Source organism: Salmo salar, chromosome 23 (assembly GCF_965601325.2).
Source record: "Salmo salar chromosome 23, fSalSal1, whole genome shotgun sequence".
NCBI classification, from domain to species: Eukaryota; Metazoa; Chordata; class Actinopteri; order Salmoniformes; family Salmonidae; genus Salmo; species Salmo salar.
The window spans coordinates 4,084,412-4,108,577 of record NC_138313.1 but is presented as its reverse complement, the minus strand read 5'-3'; the positions used below and the strand labels follow the sequence as shown (position 1 = coordinate 4,108,577).

General features: G+C 44.1%; 1 protein-coding gene across 1 annotated transcript; it reads right to left on the bottom strand.

Annotated features, from left to right (window-relative positions):
- Nucleotides 1-10,445: 10,445 nt before the first annotated feature.
- On the bottom strand, nucleotides 10,446-16,468 carry LOC106583934 (claudin-18). The gene is made up of 5 exons (XM_014168623.3): nucleotides 16,138-16,468; nucleotides 15,126-15,290; nucleotides 11,488-11,614; nucleotides 11,161-11,280; nucleotides 10,446-11,026 (listed from the first exon to the last, which is right to left on the bottom strand). Exons 1-5 carry the CDS (start codon nucleotides 16,355-16,357, stop codon nucleotides 10,891-10,893), a joined length of 768 nt encoding a protein of 255 aa, XP_014024098.1. The 5' UTR covers nucleotides 16,358-16,468; the 3' UTR covers nucleotides 10,446-10,890.
- Nucleotides 16,469-24,166: the final 7,698 nt, after the last annotated feature.

Genomic DNA, 24,166 nt, shown 5'->3' with positions numbered 1-24,166 from the left:
TCTTTGGCCTGAATGGCAAGTGTCACATCTGGAGGAAACCTGGCACCATCCCTACAGGGAAGCATGGTGGTGGAAGCATTATGTTGTGGGGATGTTTTTAAGCAGTAGGGAATGGGAGACTAGTCAGGATTAAGGGAAAGATGAACAGAGCAAAGCACAGAGAGATCCTTGATGAAAATCTGCTCCAGAGCGCTCAGGACCTCAGACTGGGGTTGAAGGTTCACCTTCCAACAGGACATCAACCCTAAGCACACAGCCAAGACAACGCAGGAGTGGCTTCGGGACAAGTCTCTTAACCTCTATGGGCTAGGTGGGACGCTTACTCAACAGCCAGCGTCCCACCTACTCAACAGCCAGTGTAATCCCGTGGCGCGATATTCAAATACCTCAAAAATGCAAAAACTATTTTTCGAACATATGACTATTTTACACCATTTTAAAGACAAGACTCTCGTTAATCTAACCACACTGTCCGATTTCAAAAAGGCTTTACAACGAAAGCAAAACATTAGATTATGTCAGCAGAGTACCCAGCCAGAAATAATCAGACACCCATTTTTCAAGCTAGCATATAATGTCACATAAACCCAAACCACAGCTAAATGCAGCACTAACCTTTGATGATCTTCATCAGATGACAACCCTAGGACATTATGTTATACAATACATGCATGTTTTGTTCAATCAAGTTCATATTTATATCAAAAACCAGCTTTTTACATTAGCATGTGACTAGCATTTGACTAGCATTCCCACCGAACACTGCCGGTGAATTTACTAAATTACTCACAATAAACGTTCACAAAAAACATAACAATTATTTTAAGAATTATAGATACAGAACTCCTCTATGCACTCGATATGTCCGATTTTAAAATAGCTTTTCGGTGAAAGCACATTTTGCAATATTCTCAGTAGATAGCCCGGCATCACAGGGCTAGCTATTTAGACACCCAGCAAGTTTAGCATTCACCAAAGTCAGATTTACTATAAGAAAAATGTTATTACCTTTGCTGTTCTTTGTCAGAATGCACTCCCAGGACTTCTACTTCAATAACAAATGTTGGTTTGGTCCCAAATAATCCATTGTTATATCCAAATAGCGGCGTTTTGTTCATGCGTTCAAGACACTATCCGAAAGGGTAAATAAGGGTGACGAGCATGGCGCATTTTGTGCAAAAAAAATCGAAATATTCCATTACCGTACTTCGAAGCATGTCAACCGCTGTTTAAAATCAATTTTTATGCCATTTTTCTCGTAAAAAAGCGATAATATTCCGACCGGGAATCTGTGTTTAGGTAAAAAGAGGAAAGAAAATAAAGCACGGGGTCGACTCGTGCACGCGCCTAAGCCCATTGTCCTCTGATCGGCCACTTGCCAAACGGGATAATGTGTTTCAGCCAGAGGCTGCCTCGATATCATTCAGCTTTTTCCCGGGCTCTGAGAGCCTGTGGGAGCCGTAGGAAGTGTCACGTTACAGCAAAGATCCTCAGTCTTCAATAAAATTGCCAAGATGAACAACAACTTGTCAGACAGGCCACTTCCTGTTCAGAATCTTCTCAGGTTTTTGCCTGCCATATGACTTCTGTTATACACACAGACACCATTCAAACAGTTTTAGAAACTTTAGGGTGTTTTCTATCCAAAGCCAATAATTATATGCATATTCTAGTTACTGGGCAGGAGTAGTAACCAGATTAAATCAGGTACGTTTTTTATCCGGCCGTGTCAATACTGCCCCCTAGCCCTAACAGGTTAATGTCCTTGAGTGGCCCAGCCAGAGCCCAGACTTGAACCCAATAAAACATCTCTGGAGAAACCTAAAAATAGCTGTGCAGCCAACCTGACAGAGCTTGAGAGGATCTGCAGAGAAGAATGGGAGAAACTCCCCAAATACAGGTATACCAAGCTTATAGCCATACCAACTGTATGAACATCAACCATCAGACCGGACCTGCAACTGCCTATTGAACATAGCTTGTTTGAGTTGTAGACTCCCTGTGACTTTAAAAATGTAAGAATTGTAAAGGACTTGGGTTTATGCATCTGGACAGTAGGAGCTTACTTCCTAAACTGGATTACATCAAGATATGGGCTATGCAGACAAGTATGGGCATGCTGGAACTGACTGAAACTTGTATCTCTGGGACATTCTGGACTCTGATATACATATTAAGGGTTATAATGTGTTCAGAGCTGACAGACAGGTAGAGGTAGTGGAGTGGCCATTCTTATTAAAAAATATTTTCTTTGTCTCTTTACTGAAATCCATTTCCCTTGCCCAAAAATGTGAGCTACTGTCTTTAAGCCTTTGTCTGGTGAAAAATGTATCCATAACTGTTATAGAGGTCCTTCCGTCCTCCCTCGGCTAACCTTTGTGAACTCAAGGAGTTACCTAGTTCAACCTGGTACATGAATGCCTGGTACATTACACAATTATTAGAAGTCATTCATAAAAGAGATGATGCTTGGGCCAAGGCCAGGAACAGAGGCTTAGGCCCGGACTGGCAAGCTTTTAAGCAACTGAGGCATCATTGTGTATCATTTTGGAAAACTGTCAAATTCCTAAAGAGATCTACTTCCTCCTCTCTGCCAAAACAAATGAATTTAGACACTGGCCTCATTACGGAAAAAAATGTAATCATTGATGCATTTAATCACCATTTTATTTCAGCGGGCTCTCTTTGAAAGAACTTCTAAGCCTATTCACAATGATATTAGGCTGAATGCTGATAGGGGAAACTTGCTGAATGATCAGAAATTATAGTCAAAGCTTTACTTTGAGGCTATTTCCAAAAAAAGAGTCCTGGATGCTTTGCTAGCAATAGACAACAATAAATCCACAGGGGGTAACCACTTGGATCCCGGGCTGCTTAAGTGTGCAGCGCCCATCATTGCTGGCTCAATAACCAACATTTTTTATTAAATATTATCAGGAATTACAGTATTCCAAAAGTATGGAAATCAGCTCTTGTGCTACCACTCCATAGGGGCGGGGATAGTAGTGATCTTAATAATTATCACCCCTTTTCAAAGCTTCCTTGTCTAGCTAAGATTCTAGAATCCTTGACATATGTACAACTTTGCTCCTTTTTTTCCCAGATAAATGTATTTTGAATGTAAACCAATCAGGGTTTACGCCTGGGCATAACACTATTAAAGCAACCCCACTCCTCTATGCAATCTGTAACTGCCATTGAAATGTGCCGCACTGCTGAAGTCACTGACAAATGAATGTGAGCAATGGAAATCGAAACCCCACGCTCTGACATTGATACTGTTCACGCTGACATTCAGACAAAACCAATCTAGGCAGAGTAATTAACCACGAATGGTGAACACAGAGAGCCCCATAGCATGTAAATACTGTGGGTATACACACACACGTGGCAAAGAGCACTGCCCTGCCAACGGAAAACCGCGCAGAGGTTGTGGAACTAATAATCACTTTGCAAAAGTGTGTTTCAAAAGAAGGGTGAGTGGCAAGATTCACTGTGTTGATGATGTCACTCAATGTTCAGAGCTGAACAGTGAAAGTGACATTTACATGCATGAATCCATTGGGCTGTACACTCAAGAGGGAAGAAATGGTTTGTGACACTACGATTACACAACAAGCAACAACAATGTCAACTGGATTCCGGTGCTACATGCAACGTAATGAGCTACAAAGACAAAGTCAATCTGGCACCTGACACACATCTATTGCCCAGCGATACTAGACTAAATCTGTACTCAGGAGAGCTAATGAGCTCTATGGGCACCTTTGAGACCGAATGTGTTATTCGGGGATGCAAACACAAGCTGGAGTTTGAGATTGTGAAAACCAGTCAACATCCTCTCCTCTCAGGCTCTACATGCGAACGCCTAGGACTGATGCAGTTCACTGTACCAAATGACCTGCACATTGTGGAGTATGTCCAGCATGGACCCCTGTCCAAAGAACAACTACTCAGCATATATGATGATGTATTCATCAGGCCCGTTGAATCAGTGCCTGGGGAGGTACACTTTGAAGTGGATGAGAGCATCACTCCAGTCCAGTGTGCTCCTCGCAATGTGCCCATTGCAATGAAAGTGGCTGTGAAGGCCCAGCTGGACAAGTATGAGGCCAATGGCCACATGAAATCTGTGACTGAACCAACTGACTGGATCAGCAATATGGTCATAGTGAAAAAAATTGAGAAGCTGAAGGTCTGCATCGACCCAAAGCATCTGAACCAAGCACTGAAACGATCCCGCTACATCATGCTGACACTAGAGGATGTCCTCTACAAGCTAACCAAGGCCAGGATTTTGACCTTGATGGATGCCCGAGATGCATTCCTTCAATGCAAGCTGGACGAAGAAAGCAGCTTCATGACTACCTTCTGGACCCCCTGGGGTTGGAAACGCTGGCTCAAGCTCCCGTTTGGTGTCTCAGTGGCGCCTGAGGTATACCAACGCAAACAGCACGAGTTACTGGCTGGGCTCAAGGACATTGAACCCATCGCCGATGATGTCCTGATCGTAGGCTGTGGTGCCACAGACGAAGAAGAAGAACGCGACCACGATGTGAAGCTCCTGGCACTGATGGAGCACTGCCGATCTTCGTCTTGGCCTGAAGAAGCTGCAGTTCAAGGTGAAAGACATCCACTTCCATGGCCACATTCTCTCGGCAAAAGGCCTGAAGCCGGACCCAGACAAGGTCAGAGCGATCCTCGACATGCCAAACCCGTCTGATGCAAAAGGAGTACAGCGTCTCATCGGCTTTGCAAACTATCTTGCAAAGTTCATGCCACACCTATCAGCAGTCTGTGAGCCTCTGCGCCGGTTGCTGGACAAAAAACACCATGGCACTGGCTACCCAAGCACGAGGCCACAGTGCAGGAGATGAAATCTCTGGCTTCATCCATGCCAGTGTTGCGCTACTACGACATCACGAAGCCTGTCACAATCCAGAGCGACTCCAGCCAAAGGGGACTTGGATGCTGCCATATGCAGGAAGGCCAGCCCGTTGCGTTTGCCTCGAGAGCTCTCACCCCCACCGAACAAAACTATGTACAAATTGAGAAAGAGTGCCTCAGCATCATCTTCTCCTGCCAGCGCTTCCATCACTACTTATATGATCGAGAGCTGGTCACCGCTGAAACTGACCACAAACCACTCATTGCCATATTCAGTAAACCTCTCCTTAACTCACCCAAGAGGCTTCAAAGCATGCTCCTGACTCTGCAAAACTACAGCCTGAAGGTCATTTACAAGCCAGGACCAGAGATGTACATCAGCGACACACTGAGCAGGGCAACAGCACAATGTACAGGCAGAGGCACTGCCTATCAGCGGCAGGCCATCTGTTCGCTACAGCAGGAACAACAAGATGTTCAACAGATCAATTAGGCAGACTACTTAAACGTCACAGATCACCGACTAGCCCAGATCAGCCAACACACTGACAAGGATGAACACCTACAGTCACTGAAGTCCATGGCTCTCGCAGGTTGGCCATACCTAAAAGAGGAGACACCTTTCACAGTGAGAGAATACTGGACCTTTCGAGATGAGATCAGCGTGCAAAATGGCATCTTGTTCAGAGGCCAGAAGGTCATTATTCCCAAATCACTATGTCCAGAGATGATTACCCGCATACCCTCCAGTCACGTTGGAGGTGACGCATGCTACCGCCAGGCTCGTAAAACATTATACTGGCCAAACATGCAAGCAGAAATTAAAGACTTTGTCAGCAGCTGTACCACGACAACGAGTACACTCATGAACAGCAAAAGGAAACCATGATGTCACACGGACTGTCCACAAGGGCCTGGCAAATCGTCAGCATGGACTTATTCAGCCACAGACAAAAGGACTATCTTCTCATTGTTGATCACTACTCTGGCTTTTGGGAAATTTAACTGCTCCCTGACTTGTCTGCAGAGACGGTCATAAAGCACTGCAAGGCGCAGTTTGCAAGGCAAGGTCAGCCTGACAAGGTAATCACGGACAATGGCCCACAATTCACTGCACAGTTCAAGCGTTTCGCCTCAGAATGGGAGTTTGACCACGTGACCTCCTCTCCAAGACACCCAAAAGCAAATGGCAAGGCAGAGTCAGCTGTCAAGATTGCAAAAAACCTGTTAAGCAGGGCCTTGCGTGACAGCAACGACCCATGGAAGCGATCTTACAGAACACACCCACCGAAAACATGGACAGCAGTTCAGCACAACGCCTTCTGTCCAGACGTCTGAAGACTACCATCCCCGTAGCTAACAAGCTACTTGAGCCCTGTGTCATGGTTGGCGTCACGGACAAACTGCGTCACAGAAAGCAGCTCGCCTTAGCGAGCTTCTACGACCGGACTGCTCGAGACCTACCAGAGCTGGAGGTGGGTGAAATGATAAGGATGAAACCGCTACCTGGAGACCACACAGGACTTTGGAGGCTGGGCACGTGCCTACAGAGAATTGTACCATGTTCTTACCTGGTGGATGTTGGTGGCTCCCTCTATTGTCGCAATAGGGTGGATCTGCGCGTAGCAGAGCAGACAAACCAGAACACAACATACACTCAACTAGATGAGCTGGATCACAGTCCAGGCCTAAGGGTAAGGGGCACAGAATTGAGACATGAGCCAACTGAAGGTGAGGCTTCTACCCCACCAAGCTCTCCATCTCGTGGCCTAATCCTACCCCTGTCAGAGCCATTACTTACTCACGGGTGGGTCGGCTGTGCAAGCCACCGGACAGGCTTACTCTGTAAGCAAGAGACTGCGTTAGCTTGTCCTCTGTTTACAACATTTTTAACAAGAGGAAGATGACAACTGAAGTAAAAAGAAAATGTCATGCTTTTTCAATTGTTATGACTTGACTGTTAAGAACTTAATGTTGTGCCATTATGTTTGCACTTTCTATTGAAAAGGATGATGTTACGGAGTCTAGGTAATCGACTAGCTGGACTGTTCCCTGGACTCCTCGTGTAGGGATTTGTACAATGCATGAACAAGGCTATTGAACTTGACATTAGTGTCTGTTTTTATTCCTTTATCCAACATATCATACTGAAACAACGCACTCCATGGAAACGTAGCCTACCCTCTCAGGTGTCCTCCCCCTTTGCATGTTCCTCTCCGTCCACCCTCCTCAACTCTCCCTTCTGTTCCACATCTCTATCCTCCTAACATCTGTAACTCCTCTTCCTTCCTGCCTTCCTCTGCTGAGTCCTGAGTCTCCAAGAGAGAGAGTGAACGAGAGAGAAAGAACGAACGAGAGAGAAAGAACGAACGAGAGAGAGAGAACGAACGAGAGAGAGAGAGAGAATGAACGAGAGCGAGAGAGAAGAAACGAGAGAGAGAATGAACGAACGAGAGAGAGAGAATGAACAAATGAGAGCGCAGGCGAGAGAACGAACGAGAGAGTGAGCGAGAAAGAGCGAATGAGCAAGAGAATGAATGAGCGAGCGAGAGAGAGCAAACGAGCGAGAGAGAGAGCGAACGAACGAACAAGTGAGAGAACAAACGAGAGAGCGAGTGAAAGAGAGAGCGAGAGAACGAACAAGAGAGCGAGCGAGAGAGAGAGAGAGAAAGCGAATGAGCGAGAGAACGAACGAGAGAGCGAGCAAGCGCAAATGAGCGAGAGAACGAACGAGCGAGCGAGAGGAAACGAGCGAGAGAACGAACGAGAGAACGAGCGAGCGAGAGAGCTGCAGATAGTCATAGGCCATACATTGCCTTGTTTTCCTATTATTTGACAGCTTAGCTGTCGTGTTAGGGTAGATGGCGGTGCAGTGGAGCTCATATGATATTGAGTTGGATATTTGTTTACATAGCCAGCTAACAGATTGCTTGTTTTGTCCTGTTTCTACCGATGCAATTAATTTGGAAACTGTCCCATAACTAATCAGCTAACATTGGCAAACTCTGTAGTATGCATTCACTACTGTAAGTCGCTCTGGATAAGAGCGTCTGCTAAATGACTAAAATGTAAAATGTAGTCTGTCAGGCAAGAAAGCGAGAGTTGATTGGAGGCGAGAGAGAGAGAAAGAGAGAGAGAGTGAGTGGAAGGGGAGGTGTGTAACTGTAAGAGATGATTATTAGGTAGAGAGTATGTGTATGGTTGAGAAAATACCCTTAGTATAACTGCAGTTAGAGTGCAGTATAACTGTAGTATACTACAAATACTGCATCCAAAATAACAATGTTTTTTTTACTACAGTAATTTTGCAGTTATTCAGCATTACTGCATCCAAAATACCACAGTCAACTGCAGTTACTGCACTTTTACTGCAGTTTCAGAACTGCAATATTTTTTTGTAAGGGGAAAGAGATTAAGATAGAGAAAGTGTGAGAGGGAGAGTGAGATATTATGTTCCATACCACAATTGTATCCTATTTGTTGCTCTTCTCCCTCTCCCTCTGTTACTCTGTTCTTCTAGGTCAGTGAAAGTGAGGGAAGTGATGTGGAGAGTCAGGGCTCAGCAGCAAAAGGCAGGGAGGAAGAGGAGTTAGAGATGATTGGAGGTATAGAGATGTGGAGGGAGGAGTGGAGCGAGAAGAGAGTGGAGAAAGAGGAGGGAGAGGAGAGTGGAGGGGGATGAACATGGAGAAACATGTAGAGGAAAAGGGAGAGGAAGAAGCAGAGGGAGAGGAGGCAGTAGAGTGAAAGGAGGGAGCCGAAGGAAAGTATCACACAGCGTGGGCCTAAAGTGACATTGGCAGGGGTTTTGGAGTTGTTGTTTTGTAAGTGGCAGGAACTTATATCTGTTCTAGAGCTTGTGTAATGGATTACAACAAGAAAATGGGCGGGGTTGACCATCTTGACCAACTGAGGAGCTATTACAATGTTGGACGCACAGGCAGAAAATGGTGGAAGCATGTGTTTTGGGGGAGGCTCAACATTGCCATCATAAATGCTTACATTGTGTGGGGGAATTTTTACATTGTTACAGAAGTAAGAATCGTTGTCAATCAAATAGCCTACTTTGTGTGGGATTTAAAATTAATATTGTCCTCTGGTCACATTTTACATAATTAAAAATATCAATATGTAAATACATTTTGTAAGTATAATATATTATACTTGGTACATTTTGAGTGAGTAATTTAGTCAAATTTACTACACTTGAAATACTCTATTTTTTTTCTTGTTTTTTTGATAGTGTCTCTACAGAAGGGAAGACAAAATTTGTGTTATTCCAATTGACATGAATGTGGTGTCATATTAAAGAAGAGGTTGTGCTCTTTAAAACTAAGTTAACTTGTAATTGTCATTTGTTCTATTCTATTGAGGTCTAAAGGGTTACATTTATTGAAATAATTGGTCTGATTACTTAAACTACTATTTCAACCTTACTATTTTGGATTGTGGGGCAGTTACATCACAAAATTGTCTGAACTACAGTTGTTGCGTGTAAAAACAAAGAAGAAAGACAAAGGACAAAGCAATCTTCTGTCAGAAGATGGGAATAAAAGGCAGGATCATGTGGACAACACTCTTAGGAAAGAAAAGCAACTCTGAATCATTCATGCTGTGGGTTCAGATAAAAAGATGCACAATGTACTTTTGTAAAACATACAGTGTAAATTAAGTTTGATTTTAGTTGAATAATGATTATACAGTTTTAGGCTATTATTTGGGGAGAGGAATATTATGGTGGATCATGTGGTAATGACAGCTTTTTAAAAGTATTTTTGTGGTAGTTAAAGAACTATGTAGAATAGGTTTTTATGTATACCTACTGATAGCTAGCTGTAGTTTTAATAAATAAACTCAAATCAAATTTTATTTGGTTACATACACGTGTTTAGCAGATGTTATTGCGGGTGTAGCGAAGAGCTTGTAAAAGAAAACTCTTTAGGCTAACAGTGATCACTGAAAAGTACATTTCCTGAAGAAAATGTGGTGTGTTTGCTAGCTTGTTTTAAAGTATATATGGTTTTGAAATACGCTATAGTAATGGTGACTGATTATGGTTGAAAACGTAGGTAGATGAAAAGTTATCATAGCCTGAACATATGAAAGTTGGTTTGGTGTATCTAGCTTTAACGGTTTAAGAGTTACTGTTGGTGAGTTATATTATGCAAAATGTATATAGTTATAGTCGATAAAAAATTATTTAGAATTTAAAGCTAGGATAACCTGAACATGTAAAATTTAGTTTGGTGTCTCTAGCTTGAACTGTTCAAGAATTACTGTTGGTTAATTATATGATGCTAATTTATGCAAAATGTATAGTTAAAAGGTTTAAAGAATTTGAAATTAGAGTAGCATGCACATGTGAAAGTTGGTTTGGTGTTTCTAGCTTGTACGGTTCCAGAGTTACTGTTGTGGGTTATTTTATGCAAATGCATTCATACATTAATAACATATTTCTTATTTCTATTATATAAATCATTAACATGAGAAAATGTGTTGTTTATCAGCATTTATGTATATTTAATGCTGCATAAGAGTATAAAAAGACAAGTATAGTGTTTTGAAATTCTGTTTACTTTTAATACGCATTAGAAAATTACAATATTGTCCCCTTAAATGCAGAATAACAAATCCCAAAACACAGAATATTTTTATGTTGACTAGGCAAGTCTGTTAAGAACAAATTCTTATTTACAATGATGACCTACCCCGGCCAAACCCTAACCTGGACGACGCTGGGCCAATTGTGCGCTGCTCTATGGGACTCCCAATGACACCTCTAGCACTCAGACCACTGTGCCTTAGACCACTGCGCCACTCGGGAGCCCAAAATATAAGAGAGATCCAAGTACAAAAATAACTAATCAAACCTGAAAAAGGTTTTCCTTCATAGCAACCCTCTATGCAATCTTCTAAGCCCCTTAGAGCTGCACAAGATTGAAATATCAAAATAGTATTGTTTAGTTTCAGAGAACCTCTAACTAGTACATCATATTATATTCTTCACACATATTGCTGGTTGGAGTGTCTTCCATTCATACTCTGGGCTCTGAAAGACTCGTCATAGGCGAGTCTGGGTTTCGCGTCATCCTTGTACACTGTTGTGTGTTGGGACGCAGCTTTGTAGGCCATCCCATAACTGAGGACAGAAAGAAAACGAAATTATTCAAATAAATGTAGAATTATTATTAATATTTGTGAGTAAGAAAGAGGATGAAGAGCATGGTTCTAGCTTAGAATTCACATTTTCTGGTGGATAAAAATGGAATTTACCCTTGTCGCTTCTCCTCTGATGGAATCATCCCTCTGCAGGCAATACACATCATAACTCCTCCTACGACCAACACAGCCCCGCCTATCCACCCCACAAAGAGGGCGGTGCCAAAGGTGTACCTGAAAAACAGAAGTGATACACTGACACATTCAAAATTACAACTTGGCAAATTGCCATCTTGACATTATGATTGATTCCAGTTTATACACCAAAGCAGCCTCCTAAATGACACTATTCCCTACATAGTGTACTACTTTTGACCAGACTCAAAAGGATAGGGTGCCATTTGGGAGAAGTGAATCGTTCTCATGTTACAGTTAATGTACCTGGGAGTGAGAGATCCTCCAAGTCCTCCTAGCACTCCTCCATAGCCACTGTCTGCATAGGTGGTGAACCGGAAGCTGGACACGATTAGGTTGGCAAAGACAGACACTCCAGCAATGCCACAGACACCTAGAAGGAGGAAAATTAGATTTACATTTTGGTTAGGGAGAAGAAGAAAATTTGTCAATTGTCACTTTCAGATCACAGACATTTTTCTTTTACTTAAACCCAAAATTAAATCAGAATGATTTGGCTTGACAGTTATGAACATCAATATCAAACCAATACAATCCATAACATGGTATTTTATTAAGATCTCGATTAGCTGTTGCAAAAGCAGCAACTACTCTTCCTACGGTCCACATAAAACATTACATTCATAGACAAGAATAGCTCAAGGACAGAACTACATCCATTTAAAAAAGGCATATGTAGCCTACATATCAATACATACTGTGGTATCCCGGGAGGTCTACCCTGGTGGTTGGTGATAGAGGGGAGGTACGTGCCGTGACATTGGCTAAACTCTGCTGGGAGTACACGGGCTGGGCGCCCCGAGGTAATTAGAGGAGTGCCCACCAGCTGTCCAGGCCACATAACTGAAGCACTGCGGCACACCGCGAGGAGGACAAAGAGAGAGGCAAGGTGTGACCCTACAGACGGGAACGAAGCTCCCAGAGGCACGGAGCTGAACATGAGAAGGACTGAGCCAACCATAAGTTATTTTGGTGTTATGTTTATTTTTGTAAAGTCGTGTTTTCTGACTAGAACTTCCCTACCTCTGTGTCAATCTCTGCACGCTCAACCCAACACCCCACGGTTTACCACATATGGTGGAGAATGCGGGCATTACAGTAGTTTTGGGTGCCGTGGGGTCGAGCGTACGGAGATTACCATGGAGGAAAAGGTGGTTCAGTTTATCCTCAGCCAGCAGACGCAACAAGCTCGCCAGGAGCAAGCGCTGGAGGAGGTGCGCCAACAAAACCTCTGACTGGTAGTGGAGGCAGCCCAGTTGAAGGGTGGTATGGCTCAGGAGTCTAGCCTAAATCAGTTCCTGGTCAAGCTAATGGAGGAAGATGATGTGGAGAAGTATTTGTGCACCTTCGAGATGACGGTGCAGAGGGAAGGAAGGCCCAAGCAGGCCAGCTTTTTAGCACCCTACCTCGCCGGGAAGGCCCAGAAGGCCTACTTCGACTTGAACGCCGACCAGGAAGCAAATTATGAGGGACTCAAACACGAGATCCTGAGCTGTTATGGATTGGTCCACAACTGGGCCTTTGACTCCACTATCTCTCCCCACGCTCAGATGAGCGGCCTGGTGTGCCTTACCAAGGGCTGGCTACTGACCGATGTACTGGCCCTCCCGATAATCGATAAGGTCGTCCTGGATCGGTATCTTCGGGCCCTCCCCTATGAGATGAAGGCGGCGGAGAGCCTGCAGAACCCCCAGAGCTTGGAGGAATTCCTGACCAAAACACCCAGGACCTATACCACTACCGGTTTCTTCCATTTGGGCTCCACGGGGCCCCAACAACCTTCCAGCAACTCATAGACCGCGTCCTGCGCCCACACCATGTCACGTTCGTTGGAATGATCGGACCAAGGCGCAGCGTGAATAGCGTTCCACATCATTTATTAGAAAGTGAAACTTAACAAAATACAAAACAATGAAGAATAAACGAACCGTGACGACAATGAAGTGCTAACAGGCAACTAAACATAAACAATATCCCATAACCCACAAGTGGAAAACAAGCTACTTAAGTATGATCCCCAATTAGAGACAACGATTACCAGCTGCCTCTAATTGGGAATCATACACAATCACCAACATAGAAAAACAAACCTAGAACCCCACATAGAAATAATAAACTAGACTAACCCCCCAGTCACGCCCTGACCTACTCTACCATAGAAAATAAAAGCTTTCTATGGTCAAGACGTGACACACCATGAGAACGCTGTGATTTATTTGGATGATATAATTGTGCACAGTGACAGTTGGGAGTCCCATCTCTGTAGGTTACAGGCGGTGGTGGATGCGCTAAGGGAGTCGGGGCCTACCACAAACCCCCACAAGTGCAAGCTGGGCTACGCCAAGGTGGAGCACCTGGGCTATTGAATCGGGCGGGGAAATGTGAAGCCCCAAGAAGAAGAAAAAAACGCTGCCATTCGGGAATGGCCGGTCCCCCGAACAAAGTGGCAGGTGAAGTCGTTCCTGGGGTTAGCAGGCTACTACAGTAGATTTGTACTTAACTTTGCCACAATAGCTTCTCCCCTCACAGACATAACAAAGGCACGCCTACTCCAGACGGTGCGATGGACAGAGGACACAGAGGCAGCGCTGAAGGACACGCCATTATCCCACCCGGTACTCATCACCCAGGGATTCTCAAAAAAACTCCTGGTCCATTGAGACGTGCCTGACACAGGGGTAGGGGCCGTCTTTTCCCAAGAGCAGGAAGGCAAGGAGCACCCCATCATGAATATCAGCAGGAAGCTCCTCCCGAGGGAGAAGAAGTACTCGTTTGTCGAGAAGGAGTGCCTCGCCGTGAAGTATTACCTCCTCGGAAGGAAGTTCACCCTGATCATTGACCATGCCCCCCTCGTGTGGATGGCAAGAGGTAAGGACACGAATTACCACGTCACCCGCTTGTTCCTGTCGTTACTGTGATTGTCTTTCTCTGACATCCACAGGTCGGGGGGGTGTTTGGTATCCCGGGAGGTCTATCCCGGGGGTTGGTGATAGAGGGGAGGTAAATGCCGCGATGTTGGCTCCCTCTGCTGGGAGTACACGGGCTGGGCACCCCGATACTGATGGCACCAAGTAGTGGTAATTAGTGGAGAGTGCCAACCAGCCATGCAGGCCACATAAAGGGAGCACCATGGCACACCGTGAGGTGGACAAAGAGAGAGGCAAGGAGTGAACCTACAGAGGGGAACAAAGGAGGCACGTTATTTTGGTGTTATGTTTATTTCTGTTGCCTAATAAAGTTGTGTTTTCTGACTGGAACCTCCTTGTCTCTGTGCCCATCTCTGCACGCTCAACCCAACACCCCACGGTTAACCACAATACACACAAACTTCAAATAGGGGAGAGGCGTTGTGCTATCAGGTGTTGCTTCATTTTTTTTTTAAACCAGGTTTGCTGTTCATTTGAGCAATATAAGATCGAAGGGTGTTCCATAAAATAATGGCTCTATATAACACTGTATGCTTTCTTGACTTTGTTTTGGATTTGGGGACTGTGAAAAGACCCCTAGTGGCATGACTGGTGGGGGTAAGTGTGTGTGTAATTGCAATTTGCATGTGGGCTATGCAAACAATTTAGAAATTTCAACATAATGTTTCTTATAAAAAGTAATGCAGTCACTCTCCTCAACTCTTAGCTAAGAAAGACTGGCATGCATAATGTTTATATTAGCCCTCTGAATAAAATGAAGAGCAAGATGTGCTGCTCTGTTCTGGGCCAGCTGCAGTCTAGGTCATTCCTTGTAGCACTCGACCACACAACTGGACAATAATCAAGACGAAACAAAACCAGAGCCTGCAAGATTTGCTTTTTGGAGTGTGGTGTCAAGAAAGGATTCACCTGCGAGCAGGAACATCACCAAAACTTTGACAAAAAGCATCACCTCACCTGCAAGCAGAAACATCACCCCAGAGGTCAGTGTCATGGTAGCCTTGACGTTGTCCTCCATATTTCCCATCTTCAGACACTTGAGGGCAAAGATGGCGATCAGACAGCCGATGGCTCCCAGAACTATCCCCACTATCATCAGTGCCCGCACAGCTTGGAGCATAACTACGGGTCAAACAAAACCAGACGTCAGATAAAAGTCTTACTTTGAAACTTAAGTAATGACCTGTGATTGTGTGTATCATACGTATCTACCAAAGTACTGTGGTATTTAATTTAGATCATAATGTTCCAACATTAAAAAAACTAAAACTACATTCATTTTCAAATGTACATCCAAATTACAAAAATGTTTTATTGATTAGGGCCCTATACTACTCCTATTTTCATGGGCCATTTAACTATATTTTGTGCCTGGAAGATAATCTCACTTCCTGTTCTTTAATTTAATTTGACAAATTATTTAAAGATTTAACTGCTCTATGAAACATGTTTAAATCAATAAAACTTCTGAGACAAAAACAACATTAACTTTTATTGATCATGGCCCTACACTCACATTAAAATGACCCACTGTCTAAACTATATGGAAGATAATATCACTTCCCGGCTTTAACACGCACTTTTAAAGATTAAACGTTGCTGAAGAAACTAGATTAGACATGCTCAAAATAATTTTAAGTGTGGCTCAGTTAGTAGAGCATGGTGTTTGCAACGCCAGGGTTGTGGGTTCGATTCCCACGGGGGACCAGTACGGACTAAAATGTAAAAATGTAATGTAAGTTTCCAGTCAAGTGAAAGAAAAAAAGTTTGTTTTACACCACTTATATCAACTAATAGAAACAAAAACCATATCTTATCTAGATTCACACCCTTGAGAGGCACTCGACATACAAAGGTCGATCGAGATCAAGTTAACAGTAATGACCATCCATTGACATTTATATTTGCTAAATGTATATCAAAGAAACATCATGTTTAACTTCTTACAAGTCAATAAAGCAAACCTTACTTGGCAGCCCTAGTATGGTAAAATAAGGCCTGCATTCGGTCATTCCAGATGAGTTTTCTACACATGATTTCCAGAGTCCAGAGTAAGTGTAAACACTTGTTACGACTGAGAAGGACCGGTCCTGTAAACCCCACATATCCATGGCTGTAGCAGCAGATACTAAAAACTGGCCCAATACACCCAGAATGAAGCCGATTTGCTGAATCATTGAGGTGCCCATTTTAGCGTCCCTTCCTGTTTGATGTCAGACACCTTTGCTTGAAGTCATGAACTGGCCTTCTATCCTCGGGTTCTTATCACTACGTACTCTTGAACAAGGAACCAACCTTATCAGATGTTTGCTTAAAATTGTCCGGAGTTGCTGTCATAGTTTCGGGCAACGGTTGTTTGTTTGGGAAGCGTGACTAATGACAAAAGGTTGTGCCTTGACATTGTTTCCATATGTGGCTAGTTTCAGGAAACTACACATAAGTTGCACGTCACTACTTCACAGGAGAGGCATTTGAATGTTAACATTTATTTTTTTATCAAAATGCTTTTTTTTTTGCCAGAAATGCAATCAACCGTGTACGCCATCTGCAAATAAGAATAAAATGGTTCAATTACTAGCCTAGTTGGTTAAGCCACGAAAAAAGACAGGAACCTTCCCGCTAGCCATGATTGGGCTGGACATGCCGGGAGATGAGTTCGAACTGGTCTGCCATGTAGCAGGCTTCTGTCAACAACATAAACTGCTCAGTATGTATAGGTAATCTTTCTAAAGCAGCTTTTTTGAACGATATCACGAAGTACTGCAAAAGTATTGCTAATTCTCTCCCCTTTCTGGATTACAGAGTTTTGAAATCAGTGGAATTCCCAGTGGAATCAGAGATGGAGAAAATGTTTGCGTTTAATTGCAAATATGCCGAGGTAGTCGAAAAGAGAACACAGAGAAGGCAGTTGTATAAACACCTGTCTCCGAATTACATCTTCAAACTAAAGGCAACCATGGCAACCGTGACAGAGAGGGAGAAGTTCATCCATGTATATGGGTGTCCAGTAGGAAGGAAGTTAGAGGTAGCTTCAAGAGCCAACGCTAACTAGCGTTAGCGCAATGACTGGATATCTCCAACTTCCTTTATTCTGGACACAGAGACATAAAAATGAGAGCTCATCTCACTTTCATTATTAAAAATATATATATATTTCACCTTTATTTAACCAGGTAGGCAAGTTAAGAACAGGTTCTCATTTACAACGGCGACCTGGCCAAGATAAAGCAAAGCAGTGTGACAAAAACAACAACACAGAGTTACACATAAACAAACGTACAGTCAATAACACAATAGAAGAAATCTTTGTACAGTGTGTGCAAATGAAGAAGAGTAGGGAGGTAAGGCAATAAATTTGCCATAGAGGCAAAATAATTACAATTTAGCATTAACACTGGAGTGATAGATGTACAGATGATGATGTGCAAGTAGAGATACAGGGGTGCAAAAGACCAAGATGGTAAGTAATATTAAGGGGATGAGGTAGTTGGGTGTGCTATTTACAGATTGGCTGTGTACAGGTACAGTGATCGGTAAGCTGCTCTGACATCTGATGCTTAAAGTTAGAGAGGGAGATAAGACTCCAGCTTCAGTGATTTTTGCAATTCGTTCCAGTCATTAGCAAGAGAAAACTGGAAGGAAAGGCAGCCAAAGGAAGTGTTGGCTTTGGGGATGACCAGTTAAATATAACTGCTGGGGCGCATGCTACCGGTGGGTGTTGCTATGGTGACCAGTAAGCTGAGATAAGGTGGGGCTTTACCTAGCAAAGACTTAATAGATGACCTGGAGCCAGTGGGTTTGGGGGCGAATATGTAGTGAGGGCCAGCCGATGAGAGCATACGAGTCGCAGTGGTGGGTAGTATATGGGGCTTTGGTGACAAAACAGATGGCACTGTGGTAGACTACATCCAGTTTGCTGAGTAGAGTGTTGGAGGCTATTTTGTAAATGACATCGCCGAAGTCAAGGATCGGTAGGATGGTCAGTTTTACGAGAGTATGTTTGGCAGCATGAGTAAAGGAGGCTTTGTTGCGAAATAGGAAGCTGATTCTAGATTTAATTTTGGATTGGAGATGCTTAATGTGACTCTGGAAGTAGACCTTACAGTCTAACCAGACACCTAGGTATTTGTAGTTGTCCACATATTCTAAGTCAGGCCACGGAAGGAGTGCTGATTGGCGTTGAAGCTCGGTTGGAGGTTTGTTAGCACAGTGTCCAAAGAAGGGCCAGATGTATGTATACAGAATGGTGTCATCTGCGTATAGGTGGATCAGAGAATCACCAGCAGCAAGAGTGACATCATTGATATATATAGAGAAAAGATTCATTAAGATGGCCGCCATTTTACGGTCTCCTAACCAATTGTGCTATTATGTGTTTTTTCCCGCTATATTTGTAAATTGTTTTGTACATAATGTTTCTGCAACCATATCTTACGGCAGAAAAGAGCTTCTGGACATCAGGACAGCGATCACTTACCTCGGATTAGGCAAAGATTTTTTCCAACAACAACAACAAGCAGGACTCACACGATATTCTCCAAACATCCCACAGGGAAGACATCCCAATTATTCGCAAAAGGAAGCGACGCAGAGGACGAAGAGCCGGATGCCTCGTGCGGACTTGCAGAAGGCAACTAGGAAAGCTGCCATTACCGTCAATATTACTCGCCAACGTGCAATCATTGGACAATAAACTAGACGAGGTACGATCACGAATATCCTACCAACGGGACATCAAAAACTGTAATATCCTATGTTTCACGGAATCGTGGCTGAATGACGACATGGATATTCAGCTAGCGGGATACACGCTGCACCAGCAGGATAGAACAGCACACTCCGGTAAGACGAGAGTGGGCAGTCTGTGCATATTTGTAAACAACAGCTGGTGCACGAAATCTAAGGAAGTCTCTTGATTTTGCTCGCCTGAAGTAGAGTATATTGTGATAAATTGCAGGCCACACTACTTGCCTAGAGAGTTCTGAGCTATACTTTTTGTGGCTGTTTATTTACCACCACAAACAGTTGCTGGCACTAAGACCGCACTCAGTCAGCTGTATAATGAAATAAGCAAACAGGAAACCACTCACCCAGAGGAGGCGCTTCTAGTGGCCGGAGACTTTAATGCAGGGAAACTTAAATCAGTTCTACCAAATCTCTATCAACATGTTAAATGTGCAACCAGATGGAGAAAGAAATTCTAGATCACCTGTACTCGACACACAGAGACGCGTACAAAGCTCTCCTCGCCCTCCATTTGGTAAATCCGACCACAACTCTATCCGGGATTCTTCCGATGACATTGAGGAATACATCACATCAGTCACTGACTTTATCAATAACTGCATTGAGGACGTCGTCCCCACAGTGACTGTATGTACAACCAGAAGCCATGGATTACAGGCAACATTCACACTGAGCTAAAGGGTAGAGCTGCCACTTTCAAGATGCGAGACTCTAACCCGGAAGAAATCCCGCTATGCCCTGCGACGAACCATCAAACAGGCAAAGCGTCAATACAGGGCTAAGATTGAATCATACTACACCGGCTCTGACGCATGTCGGATGTGGCAGGGCTTGCAAACTATTATAGTCTATAAAGGGAAGCACAGCCGCGAGCTGCCCAGTGACACGAGCCTACCAGACGAGCTAAATCACTTCTATGCTCGCTTCGAGGCAAGCAACACTGAGGCATGCATGAGAGCATCAGCTGTTCCAGACGACTGTGTGATCACGCTCTCTGTAGCCGACGTGAGTAAGACCTTTAAACAGGTCAACATACACAAGGCTGCGGGGCCAGACGGATTACCAGGACGTGTGCTCCGGGCATGTGCTGACCAACTGGCAGGTGTCTTCACTGACATTTTCAACATGTTCCTGATTGACTCTGTAATACCAATATGCTTCAAGTAGACCACCATAGTCCCTGTGCCCAAGAACACAAAGGCAACCTGCCTAAATGACTACAGACCCGTTGCACTCACGTCCGTAGCCATGAAGTGCTTTGAAAGGCTGGTAATGGCTCACATCAACACCATTATCCCAGAAACCCTAGACCCACTCCAATTTGCATATCGCCCAAACAGATCCACAGATGATGCAATCTCTATTGCACTCCACACTGCTCTTTCCCACCTGGACAAAAGGAACACCTATGTGAGAATGCTATTCATTGACTACAGCTCAGCGTTCAACACCATAGTACATTCAAAGCTCATCACTAAGCTAAGGAACCTGGGACTAAACACCTCCCTCTGCAACTGGATCCTGGACTTCCTGACGGGCCGCCCCAGGTGGTGAGGGTAGGTAGCAATACATCTGCCACGCTGATCCTCAACACTGGAGCTCCACAGGGGTGCGTGCTCAGTCCCCTCCTGTACTCCCTGTTCACCCACGACTGCATGGCCAGGCACGACTCCAACACCATCATTAACCTGTTGGGGGAAGGGGGCAGTATTGACACGGCCGGATAAAAAACGTACCCGGTTTAATCTGGTTATTACTACTGCCCAGAAACTAGAATATGCATATAATTATTGGCTTTGCATAGAAAACACCCTAAAGTTTCTAAAACTGTTTGAATGGTGTCTGTGAGTATAACAGAACTCATATGGCAGGCAAAAACCTGAGAAGATTCTGTACAGGAAGTGCCGTCTCTGACCATTCCTTGAGCTTCTTGACTCTGTTTATTGAAGACTGAGGATCTTTGCTGTAACGTGACACTTCCTACGGCTCCCATAGGCTCTCAGAAGGCGGGAAAAAGCTGAATGATGTAATTCCAGCCACTGGCTGAAAAACATTAGCGCTTTTGGCAAGTGCTCTATCAGAGGACAATGGGCTGAGGCGCGTGCACGAGTCGACCCCATGTTTTTATTTTCTTTCGTCTTTGAACCTAAACACGCTTTCCCGGTCGGAATATTATCGCTTTTTTACGAGAAAAATTGCATAAAAATTGATTTTAAACAGCGGTTGACATGCTTCGAAGTACGGTAATGGAATATTTAGAATTTTCTGGTCACGAAATGCGTCGTGCGCGTCACCCTTCTTTACCATTCGGATAGTGTCTTGAACGCACTAACAAAACAGAGGATATTTGAACATAACTATGGATTATTTTGAACCAAACCAACATTTGTTATTGAAGTAGAAGTCCTGGGAGTGCATTCTGACGAAGACAGCAAAGGTAATAACATTTTTCTTATAGTAAATCTGATTTTGGTGAGTGCTAAACTTGGTGGGTGTCTAAATAGCTAGCCCTGTGATGCCGGGCTATCTACTGAGAATGTTGCAAAATGTGCTTTCACCGAAAAGCTATTTTAAAATCGGACATAGCGAGTGCATAGAGGAGTTCTGTATCTATAATTCTTAAAATAATTGTTATGTTTTTTGTGAACGTTTATCGTGAGTAATTTAGTAAATTCACCGGAAGTTTGCGGGGGGTATGCTAGTTCTGAACGTCACATGCTAATGTAAAAAGCTGTTTTTTGATATAAATATGAACTTGATTGAACAAAACATGCATGTATTGTATAACATAATGTCCTAGGGTTGTCATCTGATGAAGATCAAAGGTTAGTGCTGCATTTAGCTGTGGTTTGGGTTTATGTGACATTATATGCTAGCTTGAAAAATGGGTGTCTGATTATTTCTGGCTGGGTACTCTGCTGACATAATCTAATGTTTTGCTTTCGTTGTAAAGCCTTTTTGAAATCGGACAGTGTGGTTAGATTAACGAGAGTCTTGTCTTTAAAATGGTGTAAAATAGTCATATGTTTGAGAAATTGAAGTAATAGCATTTCTAAGGTATTTGAATAACGCGCCACGGGATTCAACTGGCTGTTGAGTAGGTGGGACGATTTCGTCCCGCCGACCCTAGAGAGGTTAAGTTTGCTGACGACACAACAGTGGTAGGCCTGATCACCGACAATGACGAGACAGCCTATAGGGAGGAGGTCAGAGACCTGGGTTGTGCCGTGGCGGAGATCTTTGTGGGCCGTGGCGGAGATCTTTGTGGGCTATACTCGGCCTTGTCTTAGGACGGTAAGTTGGTGGTTTGAGACATCCCTCTAGTGGTGTGGGGGCTGTGCTTTGGCAAAGTGGGTGGGGTTATATCCTGCCTGTTTGGCCCTGTCCGGGGGTATCATCGGATGGGGCCACAGTGTCTTCTGATCCCTCCTGTCTCAGCCTCCAGTATTTATGCTGCAGTAGTTTGTGTCAGGGGGCTAGGGTCAGTCTGTTACATCTGGAGTATTTCTCTTGTCTTATCCGGTGTCCTGTGTGAATTTAAATATGCTCTCTCTAATTCTCTCTTTCTCTCTTTCTTTCTTTCTCTCGGAGGACCTGAGCCCTAGGACCATGCCTCAGGACTACCTGGCATGATGACTCCTTGCTGTCCCCAGTCCACCTGGCCATGCTGCTGCTCCAGTTTCAACTGTTCTGCCTGCGGCTATGGAACCCTGACCTGTTCACCGGACGTGCTTGTGCACCCTCGACAACTACTATGATTATTATTATTTGACTATGCTGGTCATTTATGAACATTTTAACATCTTGACCATGTTCTGTTATAATATCCACCCGGCACAGCCAGAAGAGGACTGGCCACCCCTCATAGCCTGGTTCCTCTCTAGGTTTCTTCCTAGGTTTTTGGCCTTTCCAGGGAGTTTTTCCTTGGGAGTTTTTCCTAGCCACCATGCTTCTTTCACATGTATTGCTTGCTGTTTGGGGTTTTAGGCTGGGTTTCTGTACAGCACTTTGAGATATCAGCTGATGTACGAAGGGCTATATAAATACATTTGATTTGATTTGATTTGCCAGAATAACAACCTATCCCTCAACATAACCAAGACTAAGGAGATGATTGTGGACTACAGGAAAAGGAGCACCGAGCACGCCCCCATTCTCATCGACGGGGCTGTAGTGGAGCAGGTTGAGAGCTTCAAATTCCTTGGTGTCCACATCAACAACAAACTAGAATTGTCCAAGCACACCAAGACAGTCGTGAAGAGGACACAACACAGCCTATTCCCCCTCAGGAAACTAAAAAGATTTGGCATGGGTCCTGAGATCCTTAAAAGGTTCTAGATCTGCAACATCGAGAGCATCCTGACCTGGTACGGCAATTGCTCGGCCTCCGACCGCAAGGCACTTCAGAGGGTAGTGCGTACAGCCCAGTACATCACTGGGGCAATGCTGCCTGCCATCCGGGACCTCTACACCAGGCGGTGTCAGAGGAAGGCCCTAAAAATTGTCAAAGACCCCAGCCACCCCAGTCATAGACTGTTCTCTCCACTACCGCATGGCAAGCGGTACCGGAGTGCCAAGTCTAGGACAAAAAGGCTTCTCAACAGTTTTAACCCCCAAGCCATAAGACTCCTGAACAGGTAACCAAATGGTTACCCAGACTATTTGCATTGTGTGCCCCTCCAACCCCTCTTTTAAGCTGCTGCTACTCTCTGTTTATCTTATATGCATAGTCCCTTTAACTATACATTCATGTACATACTACCTCAATTGGCCCGACCAACCAGCACTCCCGCACATTGGCTAACCGGGCTATCTGCATTGTGTCCCACCACCCGCCAAGCCCTCTTTTTACGCTACTGCTACTCTCTGTTCGTCATATATGCATAGTCACTTTAACCATACCTACATGTACATACTGGTGGAAAGCATGGCCAGCCGTAGAAAAATGCTTATTGAAATGATCGATTATCGTAGTTTTATCGGTGGTGACAGTGTTTCCTATCCGGCAGCTGGGAGGAGGTGCACTTATTCTCCATGGACTTTACAGTGTCCGAAAACTTTTTGGAATTAGTGCTACAGGATGCAATTTTCTGTTTGAAAAAGCTAGTCTTAGCTTTCCTAACTGACTGAGTATATTGGTTCCTGACTTCCCTGAAAAGTTTCCTATCGCGGGGGCGATTCGATGCTATTGCAGAACGCCACAGGATGTTTTTGTGCTGGTCAAGGGCAGTCAAGTCTGGGGTGAACCAAGG

Bases quoted from the DNA above. Each gene is read 5' to 3' on its own strand.
- LOC106583934 (XM_014168623.3), bottom strand. From the start codon at position 16,357: ATGGGCACCTCAATGATTCAGCAAATCGGCTTCATTCTGGGTGTATTG. The intron at 15,291-16,137 runs GTAAGGTTTGCT...TTTGACCCGTAG, and splicing joins TACCATACTAGGGCTGCCAA to TTATGCTCCAAGCTGTGCGG. The intron at 11,615-15,125 runs GTGAGGTGATGC...TCCTCCTTCTAG, and splicing joins GGTGATGTTTCTGCTTGCAG to GTGTCTGTGGCATTGCTGGA.